The 27,289-nt window shown below is 37.4% G+C and overlaps 2 protein-coding genes across 7 annotated transcripts; one reads left to right on the forward strand and one right to left on the reverse strand.

The window, feature by feature from the left end:
* LOC131030882 (chaperone protein dnaJ 49) lies at positions 1-26,903 on the forward strand. Of its 6 annotated transcripts, none has more exons than XM_057961829.2 (2): positions 1-1,435; positions 26,486-26,903. In XM_057961829.2, exon 1 carries the CDS (start codon positions 356-358, stop codon positions 1,421-1,423), a length of 1,068 nt encoding a protein of 355 aa, XP_057817812.2. In that variant the 5' UTR covers positions 1-355; the 3' UTR covers positions 1,424-1,435; positions 26,486-26,903. The 6 variants fall into 6 exon arrangements, with proteins under 6 accessions (XP_057817812.2, XP_057817813.2, XP_057817815.2 ...); XM_057961830.2 differs by having other exon boundaries at positions 26,492-26,903; XM_057961832.2 differs by lacking the exon at positions 26,486-26,903 and adding an exon at positions 25,650-25,666.
* LOC131858815 (uncharacterized) lies at positions 8,934-14,942 on the reverse strand. The gene is made up of 3 exons (XM_059212264.1): positions 14,757-14,942; positions 9,257-9,430; positions 8,934-9,170 (listed from the first exon to the last, which is right to left on the reverse strand). The coding sequence occupies exons 1-3, from the start codon at positions 14,940-14,942 to the stop codon at positions 8,934-8,936; spliced, it is 597 nt and encodes a 198-aa protein (XP_059068247.1).
* Positions 26,904-27,289: the final 386 nt, after the last annotated feature.

Genomic DNA, 27,289 nt, shown 5'->3' on the forward strand with positions numbered 1-27,289 from the left:
GTTGCACCACCATTGCCCGTTTCCATTGACCTTTACCGACACGTGTAGGTAACCCTTCGCTTTGACAGCACCATTTCTCCGCTGCATTGTTGTTCTTCTTTTCTCGGTAAAGAGTGAGCTAGGAGGGGCTTAAGGAAGGATTTAAAATCCCTCCTATTATGTGGATCGGAGCTGTGGCTAACGAGTTTCGAACTCTCCTCCTCCTAATTGTTTTCTCACCTAAATGGTAGAACAAAATTTGCCGATTTGCATAGAATCATCCGGCGGTTTTGCCCGTCGAATTGATCGAAATCTCGACAATTTGACAGGAAATCTTGCAATACTGGACATCGGGAGATCCGAGTAAAGATAATTCATGGATGGCAATAAGGATGATGCGCTCAAGTGCCTGAAAATCGGCAAAGAGGCGCTGGCCGCTGGAGATTCACAGCGCGCTCGCAAGTTTCTGTCGAAAGCCTGTCGCCTTGATCCGTCTCTGGATGTCGACGAGCTTCTGTCAGCCTGCGACGGAGAAAATGGTAAGGAATCCTCTAACACAGAAACCCCAGTTTCTAACAATGAAAATATTCCACCAAGGCGTGAGAATTCTGGCGGAAACTCTAGCGGTGGAGGGTCTAGAGGGTATAACGAGGAGCAATTGGACATTGTTCGCCAAATTAAGAGGAATAGGGATTATTACGCCATTTTAGGGTTAGAAAAGGGTTGTTCTGTCGAGGAAGTCAGGAAGGCGTACAGAAAACTTTCGCTTAAGGTGCACCCAGACAAAAACAAGGCCCCTGGTTCCGAGGAGGCCTTCAAAGCCGTCTCCAAGGCGTTTCAGTGCTTAAGTGATGAAGAAATGCGCCGGAAATATGATGTGTCGGGCCCCGAGGAGGACTTCGAAATTGCGCATCAACATCAACACTTTGCCCGGAGACGCAGAACTCATCAGGGTTTTTATGACGAAGGGTTTGATCCTGATGAAATTTTCCGGCAATTCTTTTTTGGTGGGGCGAGTCCTCAGGCAGATTTTTTCACCCGCGCCCACGTTGCTAGAACGCGGGCGGCTGCCGCCGGTGGCCGGACGCAAGAGGGGGGTTTCAACTTGTTCACCCTCTTGCAGGTTTTGCCGATTTTGTTCCTGTTTTTGATCACTTATTTGCCGCATTCCGAGCCTCAGTATTCTCTGGAGAAGTCGTATCCTTATCAGATTCGGAAAATTACAAAAGAATTCGGTGTGCAGTACTTTGTTAAGTCTCCTGATTTCGAAAAGGAGTTTCCGCCTGATAGCACGGAACGGGCGAATCTTGAGTTTCAGGTTCTCAGGGACTATAAGGGGCTTCTTATCAGGTATTGTCAAGTGGAATTACAGAGGCGCCAATGGACGGGACAAAAGGAAACCCCATTCTGCGACAAGCTAAGGCAATTCGAAAGAGTTAGATGAATCTCTTCTCTGGTACATCAGCAATCTCAGATTTTGTTTTCACTTAATTTAGATTGATAATTTTTACATCATGTTATCGTCGGTAGGGATATGACATTTTTTAACTATGTATCTTCTTTGCCTTTGTAGGATGTTTGTGCTTTTATCTCGGTTATTTACTTATCATGTTTAGATGAATAATTGGAAGGGAAATCTAATCCCTTTCTGTATGGATATGAAATGGTCGTTTTGGCTGCACAAGTAGAGAAGCACTTGTCTATCTCTACTTTAGAAGTTGGGTTCTAAACTTTGCAATATAGATTTTTTATTGAAAAATTTATATTCTTTGCCTTTATAGAATGTTTCTGCTTTATCTTGGTTATTTACTTATACCATGTTTAGATGAATAACTGGAAGGGAAATCTAACCCTCTTCTGTATAGATATGAGATGGTCATTTTGGCTGCATATCTCTACTTTGAAAGTTGGGTTCTAAACTTTGCATTATAGATTTTTTATTGAAATGTATATATATATATTTCCTGCCAAGGTTGGCAAGGAGAATGATTGGAAATGAGATTTATGGTAATCAGTAGACGTTGGCTGCTGCTATCTGGTGAACATTTGTAAGTTATAACTAAAAGACAAACAAATACACGAGTTACAACAGAATGTTATTAGATTGTGGAAAACACGTCTATCTAAAGAATGAATTCTACAGGTTTTCATTCAAAATTTTAAATGAATTCTTTTTAAGTGGATTTTCCATTGTTGCTGCTATCATTAGTTCCTTTTGGTGGATAGTCTCATTCATGTGAGGCAATCTGAGAGCGATTTGAAAAGTTTCTTTCAACCAGGCATGTTATTTGGTTATAGATGTCTGATGCATGAGGGTTTGGCATCATTATTCCTTGGCAATGGTGTAGTTTTATTATTGAATCTTCATATATCTCTCTTGATCTGTATATTCTAAAAGCCTAGTCTTTAAATGATGAAATCCTTTGAGCTGAGTAGGTCATCTGGAAAGTTAATTAATAATCCACAATTGAGGAAGACTTAATAAAATATCTCAATATCGACATCTCCCTTTACTATTTTGTTGTTCCCCTTTTCTCTTTCGTTATCTGGTAGTGCAATCTTTTTTTCTTGTCAAAGTGTTAAGACCAACTAAGGGCCGTGCCACTGCAAATGGCTGAAGAACCTGGGATGTGCCTTTATCATTTTTCTGGAGATATCAAAATCCATGAACCTATTATGAGGCTTTGGTCACTCATCAGGTTTCTGTGCTTGGTTGCCAATGAATTTCAATTAACTATTGACTTGTTTTATCAACACATAGGAACAACTAACAAGGATGTTGGGAGGTGTTATAACATCACATCGTGCAAAATTGCTTGGGTGTTTTTGAGAGGTTTTTTTACATGATAAGTAGTTTACTGAAAACATTATCTTTCACTGACCCTGATATTCTTAACCTTCTCGCTGCTTTGAAATGTGGGATTTTAGTAGCCTCTTTAAGATTGGCTTAAAAATAAACTGTACCTGAAGAAGTTTATGAATCTTTGGGCTTGACAAATCTCTTTGGTATTTTCAAAATGTTCAGCTTGCATGATTTTGTTTGGTAACTTTGAAATAAATCATAGAGCAACTGATTAGCCATCTCATCCCATTTTGTAGTCAGTTTGCACATGGTCCTCTTGCCACTGTTTGCAGCAGGTGATGGTTAATTATTGGTAATAATCTTGCAGGATTTTTTGATGTTATCATTTTGAAGACTAGAAACAAATTCATAACAGAGAATCAAATATGCTCTTTCATAAATAATATGGAAACATGAGTATATACTTAATAGAAATAAAGATGTACCTATATTCCTCAAAAGTTTGAGTAGGTTGACAGTAAATAGCAGGTCTAATTGTTCTCTGTAAACCTATCAATATATGTAATTGCTTTTACATAAAAATCAAAATGGCTTAATATTACCTTGACAATAATAATGTACTTTTTCTTTTGAATTTCTGTCTGCAAAATAGCAAATCAGGCTTGGCAGAGATATGTTGTCTCTCCTGGGGTACAGCATAGCTTCGTTCCACATATGCTTTGTTCTTTTATCATGTAAAAAGCTGTTTGCTTCACCAGTTTCTTCTATTATAGCGACCTTTATTAATCTTCTTTATCTAAATTGTCAACTTTATAAATTTTTTAGTGTCAATATTGAAATTCTTCATATTATATATCTTTATCTTTTTCTTTAACTTCCATTTTTTCTTGGTGTTGCCAACTGATTTTTTATCTTGTGTGTCTCTACCTTTAATGGTGCAGTGAAGATATTCAAAGCCCTAAAAAGAAATCATTGTCCTCTTTTCTCCTGCTAACTAAGCACTCAATTTTTTCTTTCCCCTTAATTTTGAATTGTCTCTGTTTGTTTTGGTGCTATTTATTTTCTTTTCAATCTATGCTCTGTTCCAATTTGTTCTGGTATTTTAATTAGTTTCCAGGATTTGGGGGTTTGATTTTAGTGATGCCCAAATTTGCAATTTTTTTGTACATTGGGATTTGGATATTGAAATTTTTTAAACAAACTAAAGCAGGAGAAATTCTAAAGTGTAAATACATTGTGCTGGATTTTCAATGATTATCCTCCCCTTTTAGCTTTTCAGGGATTTTTAGCATTATTTTTTCTATTATTACACCAAATGGAGTAGGCTGTCCATTCCTGAAAAAATGGTATGTGTACTCCAAGTCCCCAATTCCTGGGGGCATTACTTGGACCCTTTGGATGCATCCCTTTGGAATGCTGATTCCTTCATCATTTTTATGGATTTTGGGAACCAATTGTTTGTCTTTTTGTTTGACATTATGATTAAACTTATTAGTTGAATTGAAATTCTACTTTGGCTTATACATCAATTCTTTTTTTTTTTTCAATTGGTGAATTTGGCTTTGGGGAGCCATACCCTTGTATACTAATTAGAGTAGCCGGATGCTCCTTTGACCTTCCCTGGGCATGTGTATCCCCAAATCCGAAACGGATATATATCCAATACAACCCTTATACATGTTGGATACTGTACCCACATGTGCTCAAAAAACTTTGATTTTCCAACTGTGCCAAATACTATTTGATTTGATTTTATTTAAATTTGACGCAAATCTTCCTAAATTTAATTGAAAAAAACTTCATTCATGCAATTAATTTTTTTTTTTTGGTATAAACAAAACCTTAGCCAAATGAGAAAGACAAATGAAATGTTTTTCTATTTGAGCGATCCATTTTTTTGGGTTATCTTTTAATGCAACTCTACTATTTTTGCATATTGTAAATTGTTAAATCAACTTATTATTTTTTATGTTGCAATTATGTGTCTATATTGCTTTTGAAGTAATGAAAATCTTGTCTAATAACTTAGAAAATTGTGTTAAATATATGTGGGTTTTTAACTTTTTTATGAATGTTGTATCTAGCCGTATCCATATTGGGGTCTTAAATAATGCATTTATCCATATCCAATACTGTATCTATATTTGTGTCCATGCAACTTTGATATTAATATCAAAATTCAAAAACCATTGTTTAGGCAGCTCCAAAGGAGGACCAATATATTAACATAGATGTTTATACCAATTGTAGAGCTTATAACAACAAACTTGTATTATAACATAGTATTTATTTGTCCTTTCTTAACTTTGTATGTGAGATGTAGTAGCTCCACCTTTCGCATCTTTGCCACCTTTGGAATTTGAGCTATTAGACATTAGAGCAAAGGATTAGTTGGCCACTTACAAAGAGGAAACACCTTATATCACCTTTAGAAATACGATGCTCATCATTTGGCTATGTGATAGCGAGCATTTTCATCTTCTTCCATTGTCTTGATGATGATGGGAGACACCCACGGGCCGAAAAAGGAGGTTTGATCAAAGGCTGTTTCTTGTTGTTAGGGTGAAAATCTAGCCCAAGCATAACAGCATCCACATAACTTTTAAAACTGCAATGCAACTAAGGTTTGATGATCAAATCGGCTACCACTTGATTGATCTCTTAGGATTCCCCAACATCTTGGAGAGCGACCAAAAACATGGAAGAAATATCTATGTCTACTTGATAATGATGGGACGTAGAGAGAAAGGTAGCCGCTAGCACCATCTTCATTGCATGTAGCACTGCCACTATTTTTGTTTTATAAACTTTTTTCAACATGAAATTTGACACCTTGCTCCTGAAGGCAATTTGATGCTTTTTTGCATTGATTGTCTTATTGATCCTGCTTGAAATGACTTAAGTTAATTTAGAATTTGTTTGACATTAATTCTTCCATTTGGTGGCCAAGGGTACATAATCATTATTGATCCATCCACCTTACACAAGCTCTAGCATATCATTTGCAATGAGGATCGAACCAAGTCTTGTAGCTCACCATATTATAATTGAATTCATTTAAGTTTGTTGAGAGAGGTAGGATGGAAGATTGTGGGCGATATCCATTCGCTTCTTGAAACACATGGCCAACTCTAATTTATTGTATCCATTGCCTCCCAACATTGAAATAAAAATTTGTGAAGTTTCCAATTAGGCATTTAATGTTTATGAAGAGCATTGATGGTGATTAATGAGTCCTGAGCAAGATAGCTTGAAATTACTCTTCATTGTTTGTTATATTTGTCAATTCTTTTGTCACCGCACCTACTAAAGTTCCTTCATGATTTCTTATAATGCTTTTAGCCCTTGATGGCCTTGAATTTCCTTTAGTTTATGTCATCCCTCATCCAGAGGGATCCACTATGCCCCTGCCCTTGTGTTAGAAGAAAGATGAACCTTGATCACCCCATAAACAGGGGGAACTATCGGTCCACTCCAATATTTGCTTGATTCACCATCCTTGTTTGTGAAAGAATTTTCCTTGAGAGATTGATTTTTGGCTGTGTCATTAACCACCTCCTCTATGGCATTCTCCATTTAAAAAAAAGGTGCCTTCCTTTTGTGATGTCCTCCTTTTCTGGCTGGGTCGTCAGCTCCAAAAATCAAATTAATAAATAAAATTTTAATAAATGTTATTAAATATTTTAAAATAAAGTTTTGGGCCAACTTTTCCAGCTTGTGGCGGTTGTGTCTTGGGCCGACAAGCATTTTATAAACATTAAAATATTTTGTTTTACCCTGGAGGCCGACTTGGATGGAATATTATTAGGCTAATTTTCTAAACATTGTTCAATTGTTGCATAGTTAGCAAGTGTTGCATAAAGTGGCCTGTTCCTTACTTGAGTTGACTTATTACACAGGAGCAGCACAACATTGGAGCTTATAAGAGGAGAAGAAGCACTAAACCGGATGACATTCTAAGGAGACATTGCACCAATCAGCGATCATAAGATCTGCGTGGAATTAGGGATAAATACCTAATATGGGTTAAGGAAACACATACTTCCTGTAGCAGCAGGATTGACCTTTCCTTTGCTATTGTCTCTTGATACAGCAAAGCAGAAGTATTGGGTGAATAAGGGAGACAATCATTGCTTAGTGTAAGATTGACCTCAACCTATGGAATCCAACCAGCTTGTGCGTGAGAATATCCAGTATTGTCTGAGATCATATATGCCAGTCCCAAAGTGCTCCAATTGACATTCAAAACAAGCCTGATCTAGTGTGAAGCGGCCATACCTTAGGGAGCAAATATGTAGGTTCCTTTAATGCTTATGAGTTTAAAATCTAAAGCATTCTCATTTTAGCTATTGTGTTTATTTGTATGGGATTCAATATTGTCCTTTTTGAGAAAAGATTGTAATATGAATATTATTCTATTGGAGATATGGAATGGCCTACATCTGAGTTGCTGTAATGAATTTGCTATTAACATTTTGAAAGACCTTGATTTGAGATATTTCAGTTTTAATTAAGGTGCAATTTGAGTTGGTATCTTTCAGTGGTATCAGAGCCACCTTCCTGCCAGCCTGTGGTTTGGTGATGCAAATCCATGAAAATAAGAAGTTATGAATCCAGTGACATTACTTTCAGCATTCCAAGCCAAATTGCTCGAAAGATGGGATACAAAATGTCTAAAGGAAGAACGATGATCTGCAGAACCTGGTAAGGAAGTTGCCATATGTCATGCAAAATATGAGTTTTAGGTCAGCTGTATGTCAAGATCTGTTCTTTGCTGACTATTTTGAGCTTAAAACGTAGGGACCAAGGAGTAGTAGTTTTGGAAAGCAACCCCCGCAAGGAAAGTTTCTGATTGGAACAAAGGGATTAGAAAAGGTACACATTTGAAGCCATCGAAATCTTTGAAGAATATTTAGGGCTGCCTGATCAAATTAGATCTGTATTCCTTTTTGATGATTATTTGAGATATCTAGATTGGATAAATCGAAGGGGAAGGGACCTTTATGATAGCATAAGACGAATAAGAAAAGAAGAGGAATATTCAACAACAACAAGGGTGGAACCTCAGGTGGTGAGGAGTTTAGAGGATAGGGAACAGGCCAGGCAAGAAGAGGTGATAGTAGAACAAAAAGAAGGATCAGAGGCTGACGATGACAAACTGGAGGATTCAATGACCGAGGTTGGTAATGCTTATGGAACATCAGTCCAAATTCTAGGTTGGTATATGAGAATGATTGGTCCATGCAATACAATGCAAAATATTAGCTGTGATGTTGTGATGATTGCTTTGTTTAAGATTGAGGCTTATAAAGAAGAGCTACAAATTTATCTAGAAAGTTCCATGATTATGCACTACATGGAGGTGGGCCAAAAAACTTTACATTCCCTTGTTCCAGGATTGATAAGTACAATGATGGAGTGTGGAAGAGAGATGTTTATCTCAGAGTAGCGTAGTTGAGTGGTGGAGTAGCGGTTCTGAGGTTGGTATGGGCCTGTCCCCATTTTCTAGCTGGGTCGGCCAGCTCCAAAAATCAAATTATTAATAAATAAAATTTTAATAAATGAAATTATTAAATATTTAAAATAAAGTTCTGGGCCAAAGACTTTTCAAGCTTGTGGCTGTTATGTCTTAGGCCAATTAGCAATTTATAAACATTATTAAATATTTTGTTTTATCCTAGAGGTTGACTTGGATGGAATGCTATGTTACCCCGAGTTTCCCGGACGGGGATGGGGGTACATGTTTCCAGGTCTGATTTTTTTTGCCAATTTTGGGGATGGCTACATAAAAAGAGGGAAAATTAAAATATACAGGGAAATTTAAAATATTCATATGAAAACATGGATAAAACATGCACATATACATTATAGAACCTTAACATATAAGAACTAACAGAGTTCTTATGGCAAATTTGTGTTAAATTGAGAGTCAAAGTCAAATTGCTTATAGAATTCATTATCAAAATTCACTGTCTATATGCTGAATTTATGGGGAGGTCCCCTAGGATTCCCGTCCCCAGGATGCCTGAAAAAAAAACTGGGGACATGTCCCCAGGTAACGTAGATGGAATGTTATTAGGTCGGTTGGCCGACATTGAAAGATTCATGAATTTAAAGGGATCATGGATGGAGTGAAAGGTATGGATGAATTTCAGTTATTCCTGCATTGAATGAATGCAAGAGAGCACAGACTCAACCCTGAGTTTCTCATCCCTTGTGGGACGTAGCCCCTGCCAGCATTATCATCAAGCCTTTCCTGTTCAATCATTGCATAGTTAGCAATTGTTGCATAAAGTGGTTTGACCCTTACTTGAGTCGACGAATTACACAGGAGCAGCACAACATCGGAGTTTATAAGAGGAGGAGGAGCACTAAACTGGGTGGCAGACTAAGGAGACATTGTGCCAATCAGTGATCATTAGATCTGTGTGGAATTGGGGATAAATATCTGATATGGGTTATGGAAACACATACTTCCTGTAGCAGCAGGATTGACCTTTCCTTTGCTATTGTCTCTGGGCACAGCAAAGCAGAAGTATTGGGTGGATAAGGGAGACAATCATTGCTCAGTGTAAAATTGACCTCAACCTGTGGAATCTGACCAGACTTTGCGTGGGAATAACCAGTATTGTCTGAGATCATATACGCCTGTCCAAAAGTGCTTTAATTGACATTCAAAACAAGCCTGATCCAGGGTGAAGCTGCAATACCCTAGGGAGCAAATACATAGGTTCCTTTACTGCTTTTAAGATTAAAATCTAAAGCATTCTCAGTTTAGTTATTGTGTTCATTTGTATGTGATTCAATACTGTCCTTATTTGAGAAAAGATTGTAATCTGAATGTTATTCTATTGGAGATATGGAATGGGCTACATCTGAGTTGCTGTAATGAATTTGCTGTCAACATCTTTGAAAGACCTTGATTTTAGACATTTCAGTATTAATTAAGTTGCAATTTGAGTTGGTATCTGTCATCCATCCCCTTATAACCCCTTCTATTTCTTAATTTCCACAGTTACCAAATGATAAGCAAAGGGCAAATGATCCAAATACCAGAGAAGACAACCTTTTTATGTTTATAGGTTAGGCATTGAATTGTGATAGAATATCCTAGGGTAGGGGATTTACTAACTTAGTCTTTTCAAAACCTTTTTTCAGCAACATTCTGCAAAACTTCTTCTTGAGTAGGTGGTGATCCATTGTCTCCTCAACATCTTTACATAGAGAACATCTTAATGGGCCATTAAAACCCAACTTCCGTAATCTGTCACTGGTTAGAATCTTATCTTGCAAGGTAGCACAAGCAAATGTTACCTCTGGTAAATAGTGTTTGTGCCAGCATAAATGAATGAGCCAATCTTCCTTTTTGACTGCTGCTTCCTCAATATGATACCCTAATTTGATGTTGTATTTTCTAGATTTAGAGCCAGTCCATCTAATGGTGTCATTTTCCTTCTTTATGAAGACTTGTCTAGGGCCAAAATCATCTCTAGAAAGGCTTTTTTTGATCTTCTGGTACGTTCAGACCTTGAAAGGATTTCCATCTCCACTTTTTAATTACCTCTACCTCAATTTGAGTGATGTAGTCTCACACTCCTGCTTCCTCAATATGATACCCTAATTTGATGTTGTATTTTCTAGATTTAGAGCCAGTCCATCTAATGGTGTCATATTTTCCTTCTATATGAAGACTTGTCTAGGGGCCAAAATCATCTCTAGAAAGGTTTTTTTTGATCTTCTGGTATGTTCAGACCTTGAAAGGATTTCCATCTCCACTTTTTAATTACCTCTACCTCAATTTGAGTAATGTAGTCTCACACTCTAGAACCTGAACTATTAATCAAAATCTCATTTGCCTCCATCAAATTTGGAAAATCAATTAAAGCTGGGAAATTGTTCCAAGAGTCTTCCTAGAATAAGGCCTTTTTTGCATTTAAAAGCTCCTGTGTGATGTGCTCATTTATCAAGTCTCTACTGGACATCATAAAATTTCATATTTCTAAACTGCTAGGAGGATTTGCTGTGCTAGGAATTCTGCTTGAGTGCTCAGAATCAAGATATTTGTTTCGAAGTATTCTTGCTCACCTTAAGTGGGAATTGTAGTATTGACTCCAAATCAGTGGGCCTCCATAGCTGTATTAAGGATAGGCCATTGATGCAGTCCCACCCCATTTGCTTCTTTAGACAACAAATCTTATCCCAAGCTATAAGCAGAAATTTCTTCTTCTTTGAGGTGCCTTTCCAAAAGAAGTTTCTCATTTTCTGATCAATAATGTCACTTATCTTCATTGGCATTTGATGCAAGACATAGTGTATACGGGGATTGTAGAGATTACTAATTTTAACATTAGGAATTCTGCCCGCAGAGGACAGCCATTTTCCTTTCGAAGAATTTAATTTTGAATTACATTTTGAAACAAAAGACTCCCACAAAGTTGACTTACTAGCCCCAACAAATGGAGGGATGCCAAGATACTTACTGGAAAGCTGACTGACTTTGAAAGCAAGGATGTGAGTGATCTCTTCCTGTTTTCATGAATCAGTGTTGAGAAATATTTCCAATTTTCTCCATTTGATATATTGACTTGAATGAAGCGAGAAACTATCCAGTGCTGTCTTTATAACCTTTGCTTCCCTATTACTTGCTACTCTAAAAAGGAGTGTGTCATTTGTGAATTGCTGATGTGTAATTACATCAATGTTTGGAACTACTTGACACCTTTCCATCTGCCCATCTATCTCATCTTTTTGAATAAATCTTCCCAAATCTTAAATAATGATTCTGAATAAGGAAGGAGATAGAGGGTCGCCTTTCTTGATAGTCTTGGATGAAGAAAAGAAACCTTGAGGATTGCCATTAGCCAAAATTGAGAATCTAGGAAAAGAAATGCAGTTCCAAATCCATGCTATCCATTTGTGACAAATCCCAAATCTCTATTATACTTCCAAATGGAATTGCTTTTTAACTTGATCATATGCTTTCTTGTTACGCTCTTTGTGATTGACCTTCCCAATGTGAAACCATTTTGTTCTTTCGAGATGATTTTTGGTAGCAAACCCTTTAGTCGATTAGCTATCGCTTTGGGCACAATCTTATATATTGCATTATAAAGTAATATAGGACAAAAATCATCCATTGATTTCACCGAGAACTTTTTTAGAATCAGCACAGTGATTATTCATATCATTCAACATGGTGTCTTGCCTTATTAATTTTTCCACGACAAAGATTGGGTCTTCTCCAATGGTATTCCAAAATTTGTAGAAGAATCTTGCGATGAAACCATTAAGCCCAAGAGCCTTATTCGGGGCTAGTTGAAAGGTAACTTCCTTTACTTCCTTCTTTGTGAAAGGTCTCTTCAGAAACTCGTTTTGAGGGGTCCAACCAAGTGTGGAATTTTGCTCAAGACTTCTTATTTGATTTGATCATCAATGGGTGTTGAATTGCTTAACAAATCTTCGAAATTTATTTTTGCGACCTCAGAAATTTCACTTTGCTCTTCTACCACACCACCCTCGTTGTTGTTTATCGTTGTGATTCTGTTAATACTTTGCTTGATCTTTGTAGTATTGTGAGAGAACTTAGTTTTTCTATCTTCGTTTCAATTCTTTCTCTTTTGCATAGGAATCTTGGTCCATTCCAACTTGAATAGCCACCTCATTGAGTGCAACCAATCCCTTAACTACTTTTTTGTAAGGAAGTTAATGTAGTGGAACAATTTCTTACTAAATCTTGAGTGGAGGGTAATGCAAATTTTTTTCATATCTTCACAATAGTTACAAAAATGAAACATAAATAACACAAATATTTGTGAAATCAGAGATGATTCATTGGTAAAAACTTATTGTTACATTAACTAAGGAAAAAGTTACAATATATGGAGCTTACAAAAATACTGTAGACATTAATTATAACACATTCATCTATCTACCCAATACTGTAGACACATTAATTACAATATTAACCATTAACACTAATAATATAAAATATTATTCTAACACCCTCCCTTAATGGTCAATCTGTCAAAAACACCAAGTTGCCCCTTGAATTTTACAAACTTATCCGGGCTCAGAGACTTCATGAGAATATCCACAGTCTGATCTACTGTTGGAACATATTGCAATTGAACTGATCTGTCTTCTACCAGCTTGCAGATGTAGTGACAATGAAGCTCGACATGCTTGGTACGTTCATGGAAGACTGTATTTTTGGCCAGTTTGAGCACCCCTTGATTATCAGTATACAAGGGAGAAGGACATGTCTGTGGCATTTGCATGTCAGAGAGCATCCTTCGGAGCCAAACTGCCTTACATGTGGCCTTGACTGTTCCCCAATATTCAGCTTCGGTCGAGGAAAGAGCCACGGCCTGTTGCTTCTTGCTGCTCCAAGTGACGACACCAGTACCCAAATTGAATACGTACCTAGAAGTGGTTTTTCTGTCATCCACTGATCCTGCCCAATCTGAGTCAATATAACCAATCAGCTTTGGATCGTTGCATCTGCTATACAAAATGCCATAGTCAGAAGTGTTGTTCACATAGCGCAGTACTCGCTTCAGTGCAATCCAATGATCAGCTTTTGGGACCATCATGAAGCGAGAGATGTAGCTGACAGCGAAACTGATGTCAGGTCTAGTGGTAGTGAGATAGATGAGGCTGCCCACTAGTTGCCTGAATTCGGTTTCATCTATTGTAGGTGATTCAGACTTGGCTGATAACTTTAGCCCTTTCTCCATAGGTGTGGAAGCAGGTTTACAATCCTGCATTCGAAACTTGTCAAGCAAACTGCAAGCATACTTGGAGTGTGAAATAAAGATACTGTCATCAGTCTACCGCACTTCGACACCTAAGCAATAATGGAGAAGCCTCAAATCTGTCATGTCAAAAGCTTGGCACACGTAATGTTTGATGGCTGTAATCAAATGTGCTGAACTGCCAGTAATGATCAAGTCATCCACGTAGACAACAAGAAAGAGGATATCATCACTGGAGAGTTTGACATACAGATTAGTGTTAGAGGGACTCTGCTGAAAACCATGTTCAACCAAATAGTGATCAATCTTGAAGTACCAAGCCCGAGGGGCTTGCTTCAGGCCATATAGGGCTTTTACCAATCTGCAAACCTGATGTTCCTTACTAGGAACCTTGAAGCCAAGAGGTTGAGTCATATAAACTTCTTCCTGCAAGTCACCATTGAGGAATGCACTCTTAACATCCATCTGATGAAGTTTCCATCCAAACTGATTCTACTCATCTTGGCAGTAGGAGCAAAATTCTCCTCGTAGTCAATGCCCTCCAGCTGTTTAAAACCCCGAGCAACCAATCTGGCCTTGTACTTATCCAAAGTACCATCTGCATGATACCCGACTCTGTAAACCCATTTACAGCTGATAGGTTTCTTCCCAGGAGGCAAATCAGAAAGAACCCAAGTGTTATTCTTCACAAGACTATGGTATTCTGTCTCCATAGCCTTTTCCCACTCGGGAATGCCTTTGGCCTCGGAATACGTTTGGGGTCAGAGATATTGTGGATGTTGGCCATAAGTGCAAGGTTTATTGTATTTTGCTGCTTTCTCTTGCGGCGAACTGATCTATCCTCAAGAATCTCTCATCACGAAGATCTCCTATAGTTTTGGCCCACTATTTAGGCCGAAGGGTAGAAGTACCAACATCTGGCATTGGAGGAACAACATCCCCTGGAGTTTCCGGAACAAAGTCATCTAGATGCAAATCCTGTGACAAATCAGGTGGTGTTTGATTCGGTAGATTCCTCATCTTCAGAGTAAGAATGCTCTAAAGCCCTCCCATCATGGGAACCAAGAGGAAGACGGACACCAATAGTCAGAGTCGTAGGACTAGGAGTAGTAGAAGGCATAAATGGACTGGTAGTCCTTGTGGTTGTCGCTGTTACCAGTAAACATAAGTGTTTGGCTCTTTGAATCTAGCTTAGCACGTTTGGCGTCTGGAATCCATACATGAGCGGTAGAACCGAAGACTTTCAAATGGCCCACTTTAGGCTTGCGTCCTGACCAGGCTTCTTCAGGAGTCATCTTCTTAACGACATGTGTAGGTGACCGATTCAGGAGATAGACTGCAGTGTAAACTGCTTCAGCCCAATATTTCTTAGGAACATTGCGATGCTCTATCATAGAACGAGCCATTTTAGTAATGGTGCGATTTCTACGTTCAACGACACCATTTTGCTGAGGGGTGTATGGTGTGGTGAGTTGGCGCTTAATGCCATGTGTAGCACAAAATGTAGAGAAGTCATTGGAACAAAACTCCCCCCCATTATTTGACCTTAGAGTGACAATCTGAGAACCGAATTCTTTCTCAACTAAGGACTTAAACTGCTGAAATGTACTGAACACCTGATTTATTTTTCAGAAAATACACCCACATTTTACGACTGAAATCGTCAACAAATAACAAGAAGTACCTGCAACTAGTGACAGATGGAGTGTTCATTGGCCCACATACATTGGCGTGAACCAATTGAAGGACCTTGGAGGTTCACCTAGAATCACCATCCGAGAATGGTGTCCGATGCTACTCCTAGCTTGATAGGCTGCACGAACTCCATGATTTTGAGGTTGAATCTTGAGTAGACCAGCAACCAAACCCTCCCGATATAACTGAGAGAGACAGTGTACGTTTAAGTGCCCATAAGGTTGATGCCAAAGTGTTCTTATGGATGTACTCCGAGCAACCAAAGCGTGCTCTTGAGAATCGCCAGAATTAGCAAGTCTATACAAACCATGATCCTCAAGTCCCATAGCGATGGTAGTACAAGTCTCCCTATCAACAATGCTGCAGATGGACGAACTGAATACAACATCTAATTAAGGAGAATGCCTCATGTTCTGATTGACAGAGAGGAGATTATGTTCCATGCTCGGAACATAGTAGACATCAAGAAAAATTAAATTTCTACCTCCTGAGTGAATCTGGACAGTGCCCTTACTAGCAACTGTGTACTCTTCTCCTCCTTCGAAGATTACTGAATCTGAGAATGGTTCAAATTTTGTGAACCAATCCCGACGATGAGTAAAGTGCCGCGAAGCCCTTGAATCGATATACCAGGCAGAAGAGTGGACTGGATCTTCTGTTCTCTTGGCCATAAAAGCATAGAAAGCTTATTCTTTCTGCTCAGAGTGCTTTGTGACATTTGCCTTTTGTTGAGGCTCTCCTTGCTTCTTTTGTTAAAAAGCAAACGAATTCGACACTCAACCTTCATGTGACCAAACTTATGACAATAATTGCACTGAACGTTCTTCTTCTTCTTGCTGTCCTGAGAAGAACCAGAGCCTTTCTGCTGAGAAGATTGAGCCTTCCCTTTTTCTTAGCAGATGATTTGGCAGATAACGCTTGCTTGGTGGAGGTGGAACTGGTACTGCTTCCAAACTACTTGCGCCATCGATCTTGCTGTAATAGCTTGTTACAAAGATTGGAAAACTTCAAATTGACGTTAGTGGAAGTGATATTTAGCGTTTCGATGAAATGCTCACAAGATTTGGGCAAACTTTTTAGTGATGACGACCATGTCCTCTTCGTCCATTGTGCGACCAATCGCCTCAAGTTGGTCACGGATGTCCTTGATCTTGGTTAAGTGATCCTGCAGAGGTGTCCTCTTGTCCATCATAATCGAAAAAAGCATATTCTTTAGAAAGAATGCTCTGCTCTTGTCAGAGGTTTCATGGAGACTCTTCAAATGATCCCATATCTCCTCCGCAGTTTTGCCGGATGGTACCTGAGGTAGCTGCTCATCGGTGACAAAGAGTTTAATGAGCATGACAACTTCATAGTTGCGCTCATACCATTTGTCCTGATCTTTTCTGACAGTGTCTGGACGTTGAGATGTGCCTAAAACAACTGCATCAAGACATCGGTACTCAAAAATCGTCAACATACACTGCTTCCAGGTATTGTAATTGCGGCCATTGAACTTCTGGTTGCTTTCGAGCATAATGTTCGTCAGCGATGCCATCACATAGCCCAAGGTCGAACTGGTGAAGGCACGAATGCACGAAAACCAATAGATGAAAACAAAGGGTTTTTAGAAACAAATTCTGCAAGTTGGAGTGAAGTAGAAATCGAAAGACCTTGATAATTTTGAAAGCAACCTAGTTGAGGTTTCAAAAAACCCACCAAGAATCTGCAATTAGAATAAAATTTCGTCTTGGAACAGAGGGTCAAAACCCTAGGCTAATGTGCAGAAACCCTAGCCGTGAAAAAAATTACAGACCTAGAAAATTATTTTTTTTTGGTTACTTTTAGTGCCGAAAATAGTCTGAGGTTTTTTTAAAAAAACCCTAGTCGGTGAAATCACAAAGCACCCAGATTGCACAATGGAAATAGAAAATCCCATCAGCAAAAAAATGACGAATTTTTTTAGGAAGTCGTTGCAAAATAGAAGGAAAAACGCGAAAAATAAATTGCGTCACGAATTTGCAGAGGTTGGAAGAATATGAAGCAGCCGTTGCGAAATAAAACAGGTGAGAATCGCAAAAAAATCAACAAAATTGCGCGACAAAGTAAGAGAAATTCGTCTCGGGCGGAGAAACCATTTTCATGAATGGCACGCACAACGATGTAAAAAATACAGATCGCGGCGCTCAAAAATGCCGTGCAAAATAAATTTAAGAGGCACTGTCGCGCAATAGGTGTTCTGTTTGCAGGAGGCAAAAACACATCAAAAAACAATGTGAAAGACAGGCGCGAAAACGAAATCGCGTGAATCATGAAATCATGACCAGAGAAGAAAATCTTCAGAAAATCGCATCCACAGAGAAGGGTTTCGATTTTTAATGAGAAAGACACAAAAATTGGAAACAAAAACCTTCAATATTTCCTTAAGAAAAAAACGTGATTTTAGGGTTAGACAGACGCAAAAACCCTAGGCCACGAATTTCGCAAACACAGAAAACAGACGCGGGTAGGATAAAATCCCAAAACACACCCACGAAAAGGCAGATAGAGCCCATAAACCCTAGACGACTTTGATACCATGTGAAAATCAGAGATGATTCACTGGTAAAAATTTCTTGTTACATTAACTGAGGAAAAAGGTACAATATATGGAGGTTACAAAAATATTGTAGACCGTAATTATAACACCTACATCTATCTACCTAATACTGTAGACACATTAATTACAATATTGACCATTAACACTAATAATATAAAATATTATTCTAACAATATCATGCATACCACCCCACAATGATTTACGTGAGGAAAACCCTTTTGGGAGAAAAACCCTACACTCCAAAAGTTGTCCAATTTAATATTTAGAAATCAACAAGAATACAATATACTTGTAGAGCAAGCTTCTCATTGGAGTATCATAAAACTAGAGATTAGGAGGTAATTCAATAGATATAAGATTCATACACTCAATCTCCATTTCATGGACCTAATATATAAGATATACAATACATGAAACAATCAAACGGTATTACAAAACCATGAGCTAAAACCACCCAAAATGTGACAAGAATACAATATACTTGTAGAGCAAGCTTCTCATTGGAGTATCATAAAACTAGAGATTAGGAGGTAATTCAATAGATATAAGATTCATACACTCAATCTCCATTTCATGGACCTAATATATAAGATATACAATACATGAAACAATCAAACGGTATTACGAAACCATGAGCTAAAACCACCCAAAATGTGACACCCAACTTATCTCCAATTCAAGATGCCCTATGATGTGTCAAAACACACACCTACATGTGCAACTCCCCTTTACATCTCATTTATGTGTCCAACACATTTTTTATATTTCCCATTTTAAGAGAGTTTGATTGACGAGCTGTTTGAAGTGTTGGAAAGCTTGTGAAGTGTTCTATCAAGTTGTAAACTATTACACTAGTTGCAACCACTGTTGAGTCCCAAATTGCCTCTAAAGCCTTTTATTAGGATTTTGAAACTTTCATAAATTGAAAACTTTAATATCTTCAAATCCAGACATGATCTTGTAATGAAAAAAATTTATATGCATGCTTATTTAGTCAATCCGTAGCTTTAAGGAAAATTTATCTGCACATTCTACCAAAAAAAAACCCTTGGGCAAAGATCTTACCTTAATTGAACCACTGAATTGACTAGATCAACATTCTAAATGGCAAAGGAAATGCACTTCATTGGGGGTTTGTAATGTTATGGAATTGAGTTTGCACCTATATGGTTGGCAAAAACCTTTTTGGAATCCAAGTCCTCTCCTCTTTTCTCTACAGTAATTGACTTTGAGCATTATGATTGATCCAAAGGTTATACCCAAGTCTTTCGGGATTTTTTGAACTAGATGCAAAGGATGGGTCACTAGAATGATTTTTGTTTTGGAAGTTATTTTGGCGATTCCATTGCCCATTGTATTGTCGACTAAGCCACTCTTTGTTATATTATAGAAACTCCTGAAGGGGTGCATTTTCCTTGCTTGCACCTCTTTGCTCAATGCTTGGAGCTCCTCTGTTTTGTCTTTTTTGTTCTACTTGCCTTCCATCCCTTGTGATCTTCCTTAACTCCCTAAGTGGGTTTTGGTTGCAAGCCTATACATCGATTCTAAATTCTATGAAAATTGATTGCATTGTTAGGATCATTTGAAAGTTGGCACATGGATCGATATGCTTAATGAACTTATGGTCTTCAAAAGTTAGGGAATGCAATACATGTTTGAGAACATGATTTCTTCACTATGTGAGTTTTTAAATTTTTTGATTAACATTTTTCTTGACTTATCTTGGCTTTCTACATACTGAAATCCTCTTGGATGCTTCCTCTTAATGGAGTGCTTAAGGTTGTTGAGTTTTATTAATTCAAGAAATTCATCTTATGTTAATGATTGTTTATTTAAATCATATTAGCAAAAATCTTTTGGGGAAAAGGTTGACAAGCCAAAAGTATATTGAGAAAAAATCAAGAAAAAATCGGATTTATAAATAAACATAAAAAATTGTAGAAAAAGAGTCAAAAACTACCTTTGTAAAAATATAAGGGCATTTCCATAGCATAGGGATATTTAGAGCAAATAAAATAGAGAGTTCAACCCATACATTGTAGAAAATAGATTTTTGTCTCTGATATTGGTTTTGGCATTTGCTAGGATCTCAAAATCATTAGGCTCAAGAAAATCATCATCACCAACAACTTGCCTAGACTTTGAGTCAATCTAGTCAATGTCAATTGGCTTGTTTTCCTCAATGGTTCTTGTTTTTGTCCATGTAGAACTTAATCTCTGCCTTACAAGTGAAAAACATAATGAATACAATTTCAACTGACTGCAAGTATATTAATAGTCTTACCTGGAACTTTCTTTATCTTAAAGCGGAGGTTGTGAATGAACTCCAAGTCATTCATCCGTTGTTGTGTTAGGTGGTGGTGTTTTTTGGAATGAATTTGTTAAGAAACACTCCAATTATGTTCACAAGTCAATGAGCTGCATGGCTGGCCTAAAATTTGTGTTGAAAAACACATTATACGGAGATGATATCATGCAAGAATACCTTAAAATTTAACACATTTAATGATCATGTTGACAAAATTAAGTGATTGCCAAAAGTTTATAGAATTTACCTGGTTGGAAGGTCTTTCTGCCTTTCATGACAGCCCTAGAAGAGAGAAAACCCCTTGCCTGCCTATACATTTGCAACTCTGACATAGCTTCATGTAATTGTTTTGGGGTTGGAATCATTTTCTACTTGCATATGAACAAGCCTTGTGTGATCTTAGCATCAAGATTTTTGAATGAAGAGTTGTAGAATAATGTTGGATTGAGAATGCATCTTCCAACATGGACAACATAGTGCATTTGTTGATTCCATCTCCTATCAATTATTTCCCATAATGGCATATACCTATCTTTGTTATTTTCCATCCTACCCCTCATCACCTCCTTGGCTCTATCAACGGCCTCATACGAAAATTACTAGAGGCTATGAAAATTTTACAACTTGTTCAACCGCATCCCAAACTAGTAGAATACATGCACTTTGCCAATGCCTGATTTGTGAAGCTAAACTCCATCCCACTTGTTTGAAACTAACATTCGTTTTAAATTCATGTTTTGTTGACAAAGAGTATGTAGTACAAAGAAGTGTGTTACAAATCTTGTCATCCTTGGTTGAACTAGCTCGTTGCCTTCTCTGAAGGAGTGCATCATACAGAAAACCCTCGTGTGCTTATAAATAAATTTGCTAACGGTGCAAGCCTTTCGCAATACCTCCTTAACCCATTCAATTTTTCCAATGTCCTCTAGGGCTAGATCAAGGCAATGTGTTGCACATGGGGTAAAAAACATAGGGGGGTATTTGTCAGTTAGGAGTCTCCCAACAGCAACACAAGCAACATCATTGTCTGTAATAAATTGAACCATTTTCCGACCCTACATTCATGACCACTAGGTCATACATCTATATAATGTAGTTGCATATTTGAATGTATCTGATGCATTCACATATTTCAAAAATAGTGCCAGTATCAAAAGAGGCAAGGAAGTTGATGAGGGTTCAGTTCCTTATATATGTCCATCCATTTGACATAATGATGTGACCACTATTAGCCCACTCTAATTGATGCTTTTAACAACATCTTTAACATCATATATTGCATCATTGAGTATACCAACCCTCGATGTCTCGTAAGATGGGGCTTGAAACCTTGGATCAACAACTGTAATAGCATTGACCATACCTTGCCAATATGGAGATTTGGCAACATGGAATGGCAAGCTAGAGGAGTACCAAAAATTTGCAATTGCCTTTTTTGTTTGTTCATGGACATTTTTTCTACTTCTTGTACTCTCCAAAGTATTTTGTGATCCTAGTGTAGTGCAAGGTGTTAAGAAAGCATTAATGTTTCCTCGCCTTATGTTTGGGCCACATGCTATAGAACGTGTTGACCTAGATTCCCAATAAATCCCCTATGCACCATCTTCCTGATCCAAGAGATTCCTTTTGACATTTGTAAAATTAAAACCTATTTCAACTCTGGTTCTTGCCTTTTCTGCCTGATATGAGTCATCTGCAAGGCATCTTTGCAAATGGTGGTCTTATTTCCTGCTTGTTTTGCCTAATGCCATTTGAGCCAATGAATTCCACCACTAATTTCACCCCAACACCAGTTGCATTTAAGCTTTGTTCTACCAACACTTAGTGTGCAAAGTCTTTCCGATGTGGCATTGTGATCAAGAATCAAATCTGCAGAAGCATCTTAATTTAGTCTTTCATGTGCTGGAGCTACCTCATTCAAAAGATTCTACAGCATTTTCTAGACTGAGATCAAATATTAGCAATGCGAAAAAAAATTAACTGTACAACCAAGCAGTCTTGACTCAAATTTTCAAGGCTTAAATATGCTGCTTTAACACCTAGCAATGTGCTGTTGGATGCCAACATGAAAGCCCTTGTGATTGATTTTGGTATATGGGGGAGGGTGGCTTCTCAAGCTTCGAACACCATACAAACTAAGTGTAAATGGAACTCCAATTTAATCATGAAGAATTGTTTGAAAAGTTGTTGAGGCTTTTGGAGTACTTGTTTTCAATTTTCAGTTTAGTGTTCTCTTTGATTTGTTTCAAAATATCAGAATTAAAAAATCATAAACTTCCAAGCATTCTAGTTAAGGGACATTACAATTCTACATTTCATTCTTCTCAGAATAGTATGTTGATCACAACAGAATGGAAGCAGTGGCTGTATATTCTCTACATTATGTGAAGATAATTTTTTGGAAGTTCATTCATGTGTCAGCTGAGATAGAAATTCAATCTGGTCAAGTATATTATTGTAGCTTTGTTGATAACTCTGTTGACAACATTAGGAGAATTAAAGACAGTTGTGTTCTTTTCCATTTCTGAACGTGAGTCTATGTCTATTAGTGCAAGAATAATTTAGAAACATTGAAGATACAAATAGAAAATGGTGTGTTGCTAAATAGCTATTGTCTTCTTGAGTAAATGAAAACACTACATGTAGCCATAATAATCGCTATTCTTCTGTTTTGGTGTTACTTGTACATGGTTTGTTTGCTAAGACTTCCCTATGAAAAAATTATCTGTTGTGTTCTTCATGAGAGGTTTTGTTTTCTTGTGTATTACAGACAAGATAAGTCTCATGTCATAGTTTATCACATAGTTTTAGGAGTTGGACTAGTTTTAGAGATCCCAATAACTAGTGGGGGTGTGGGTTTGGAGACCCTAATTGGTTTGGGGGGTAGCATTGATAGGTTGCACGAGGTGTTATATGTGAGGAAAACCCAACGATAGATGGGGTGTGGGAGACGTTTTCTTTTTTGGATGATTGAAAAGATGAAGCAGAAATGAAAAAAAAGGCATTTATACAAAAAAATGCAAGATAAATAAAAAAAAAAATCTTAAAAAAAGAGAACTGGGACATTTTTTTAAAATCAGATAGCTGCAAATGATTCATGTGCATAGTTGTAAATCACAACAGAAATTGTGAGTGCAACTGGCTATTGCATCCAAGCATAGAATGATTTGACAGAAGAAGAGCATGCAAAGATCAACCGTTATGGATATGATGAAATTGGTTAAGAAATCTACCTACCTTTTCACCTGACTGTACAGAAATTGTGAGTGCAATTGGTGTCTTCTGAAACTTGCGTTGTCTTCTCTGCCTTCTCTTCACAACTTTGTCACTGCTGGCAAGTGTTATTTCTCTGAAACAGTCGTGTGATTCCATAATCAGGCAATTCACGGGTTTCTTTTAAGGTTTCGTGGGGATTTTAGGGTGCAAAAACTTTTAGAATATACTTGCTGATTTAAACCCTTTTTAAGTACAATTTAATCTAAAAAAAATGCTAAAAAATTGCCAAAAAATCACTGATGTACGATTAATTCGTGAGTTGGGATTTTCTCAGTCAAAAGATCTCTGCCCATGCTAACTTGCGAGTTAGTTATCGGGTATACTCCTGATTTTTTCCAGTTTTTTGCTTCTTTTATTTAAATCATCATTGATATTCTATTATAAATCCCAATGTAATTTCAGACCATAATTTTCTTCATATATATTTTTAAATATCATTTACTAAATAGAATAGAAGTTGTAACAGGCTCATTCCTAGAGATGAGAGGGTGAATCAAGAGGGGACACTTTTCACCACATTCCTAGAGATAGAGAGTGAATCAAGAGGGGACACTTTTCGCCACTTGAGCATTGAAGAATGCGTAACCCCTTATAATGGCATCAGTGCATAAGACCTCCAAAGTGGTGGCACTAAAGGCTGTTCATCAGCAGTTTGTCCCATCAATCATGATTAGGCCCCTATAGACAGTGGGGGGATATTTATTCCATATTAAGGATGCTGGAACGAGGAATTCATTCATCTATTTCACCGCTCTCACCCCTACTATATTGTTTCCTACTCCCACGTGACTTGGTTTATCCGCTGGTTTTTGTTCTTTGGCCTATCCATAGCTATTATAGCAGGGGGGTTTGGGGTGGGTCCCTGGGAATGGACTTTGGTAGTTTAGTTAGAGCATGGTGCTCAGTAGCAAGCTGTTTGAATGCAGCTCAATATATAGATGGATTGTGAGTAAACATTCCGGTTATGTTTTAAGTATTCTTGCACATAGAGGTTTACTCCTTCATGTCTGTGATGTGATTTCTATGTTTTGCCTCAAAAAGTGTAAAAATACATTTCCTCCATTGTGCGAGAGTCATATTTATCAGGTTCACCTCTAAATTTACAGTACATTTGAAGAGGGTATGCTTTTTTGGAAAGTGCAAAATATAATCAACAAAAGGTTAAAGCGAACAAGGAAAGTCATATTGGTAGATCATTCTGTCTGATCTTTTTGAGCAACTCACCGTTTTGTGCCATTTTTCTAAAATATTCACTACCAAACTCACAACTGAAACTAGCACTGGAGTGTGCATTCTTTTAGTTATATTCATCTACCACATGCATTTATGCATTGTGGATGCTTTTTCTATTGAAAATTACATGCAGAGTGAAAACAAAGTTTCTTTGATGTTACTGTATGTGACAAAAGACATTACTGAATGAAATAACTCAAATTTCTAGTATTCCATTTAGAGGCTGCAAAAGTATCCTGCATGGTGTGTTCAAGACATCCTTGTAGCTTCAGAAGAGAGTGCATACTTGCCTCTACTGGTTGGTTCCAAAACATAAGAAAACACTCCTTTGTGGTTGTTTGTATGCCTGTCTTGAGGATGATTAATGAGAAAAATGAACTTCAAGGTGTTCTAAATCAATTTATGAGCTGCTTACAATTTGGCGTAAATCTGATTCACTGGTATTTTAGTAAGCTTTTTCTGCTATTATGAAAGTGGTCTCTCACTGTAGGTGCATACTCTGTTGTTGTGAATAGGCATCATCTCTTGATATATATTATTTTCCTGGAAGCTTGTCACAGATGTCAAATAGGTCTACGGTTTAGACAACATACTCTAGGGAGAAACCGCAAACTGAAATTGAAATTCCTAGGTTAGGTATTTCATTATTTGTCTTTCAAACTGGATGAGAGATATGGATAAGGATGTAATGTTTCTATGGGTGTTATTGCCAATTTCTCATAGCTGCTATTGTTGCAAGCAGCGTAAAGTACAGATCTGTTGACCTAGAGTTTAATGTGCAAAAGTTGCTCTTTTTTGATCGAGCATGGATGCTTTTTCTGGAAGGTACTTGACCGTATCCAGCCAGCTTATCTGGTCACTGTCTTTAATTTTTCTTCTGTGATGTGACTGTGAGAATGATCCATTTGTTGATCCTTGTAATGGAACTTTTCATCTTCTTTGCTGCAAATCAATTACTTTTGTACGTTGCTAGTTGTCGATGTCTCTCTGGATGTATTTGACGTGGCTGGCTTTATGCTTCAGAATCTTTGCATATGTTTCTGAACTGTCTTCAGACTGTCATAGTTGTGGTAGGGAATTTTGTTTAGCACATGGACCTCCACCAGAAATCATCATTTTGAGAGAACTTTATTGTAGAAAGGGATGTATCTATTCCTGTAAACCTCTGCTCAACTTGAATGTGAGGAGCATATATTTTTGAACTATTTTCCCAGACTTTTGACAGTTTTTTATGATTTTATGATTTCGGCTTCGAGATATCTATTGTGGTAAGACTGTCAAAGTATAACTCTGAAATCACTTGCTTGCAAAAATTGGTTCTTCTTTTTACCTTTTATTGGCACTTGAACACCCACAAAACTCAGCTTTTAGAGAAAACTTCAAAGTAGCAAGGCACATTTGCCTCTAAAGTTATGCACAACAGATTAATAACTAAATTGTACAGCCACTTTTCTAATTCCTTGGCATCAATTTTATCTGAGAACGATGAAATATCTAAATTGGTTTGAACTTTAAGAGGTTTATCACTGGTCTGCTTGGAGATGTGCGTTTCAAATTAATAGATGGTTTCAGGTGCTATATTATCTGTGTGAACTTGTCATACATTTCTTCACGGTGGTTTTTGTAGGGATGCTTATATTAAAGCTCAAACACCATAAAAAAGGTCCACTGCAGTGTTAGGGCACACCCTTGCATTTGGTAGTTTTTAATGGTGGGTCTACAGTTGAAAATTAATTGTTTTTGCTAACTCATTTCCAGATGGTAACGCATTAGAAGGAACTCTTCAAAGTTCTGTACTTTTATTCCGAACAGATCTATGGTTGCTATTGCTTGGATGACAAAACCCTTTCTTGTATTAGGTTCAGGATTATTGGAATGCATTGACTTCCTCTGTGAGTTGAAGCCAAATATGTGATTATCCTGGAAGGTGTAAGCTACAGCTATAGCTGGAGGCTCAGGTGGTGGTGTTTTGTAATGTTGGTGAGTGGTTCAGAGAGATGGCGAACCTTAAATTATTTTAACCAAAGTTTTCATATATTCTCAAGGCTCAACTTTAATATAATAGCCTTGTAAAGGTCAAAACATAGAAGCTAATATCTTTGTCGGGAATATCTTGGCAAACCAAAATATAAAGCTATTTTCATTTTCTTGAGATATTATAAAAAACAGGGAAGATATTGGGAAAATGCAGAAAAAAAGAGAAACAATTGATATTTTTTTACATTTAAAGCTACTGTAATTGCAAAGAAAGGGAGTGAAAGTAAATGAGATTGTACACCATGAGTATTAAATATGGATTCCCCTCATTAATTTTGAGATCAGTGATTACAGTGCACACTGCATAGTGCAATACAAAGTAAACTAAATATCAAGCTACAAAGTAACACAAAGCAGATGGAGCCAACGAGGCTAGCTGCTATGAAGTTTTGGCTTTTTTGCAATGGGTTGTACTTAATGAAGTTATGCTAGATCTTGAAGCTTTCTTAAATGAACAAGGTGAAGAGTTTAGACTTTAGATTGCCTTACACTGGCTGGATGTGATCATACGCAATATTAATCGGATTGTTTACAATCACTTCGTTCAGTCATGCACTGAGTTGGTACCACCATTTGTTGCTAAAATGATACAATACTAGCTGGATGTGATCATATGCAGTATCAAC

The sequence above is a fragment of the Cryptomeria japonica genome, chromosome 10 (genome assembly GCF_030272615.1).
Source record: "Cryptomeria japonica chromosome 10, Sugi_1.0, whole genome shotgun sequence".
Classification (NCBI taxonomy): domain Eukaryota; kingdom Viridiplantae; phylum Streptophyta; class Pinopsida; order Cupressales; family Cupressaceae; genus Cryptomeria; species Cryptomeria japonica.

What these genes read in the sequence shown, in the direction of transcription:
- LOC131030882 (XM_057961829.2), top strand. Translation starts at nt 356, where the DNA reads ATGGATGGCAATAAGGATGATGCGCTCAAGTGCCTGAAAATCGGCAAA.
- LOC131858815 (XM_059212264.1), bottom strand. Translation starts at nt 14,942, where the DNA reads ATGGCTCGTTCTATGATAGAGCATCGCAATGTTCCTAAGAAATATTGG. An exon ending in TCTTCGGTTCTACCGCTCAT is followed by an intron (nt 9,431 to 14,756) that starts GTATGGATTCCA and finishes ACTTTTGGACAG; the next exon opens with GCGTATATGATCTCAGACAA. An exon ending in CAATCCTGCTGCTACAGGAA is followed by an intron (nt 9,171 to 9,256) that starts GTATGTGTTTCC and finishes ATGTCTCCTTAG; the next exon opens with TCTGCCACCCAGTTTAGTGC.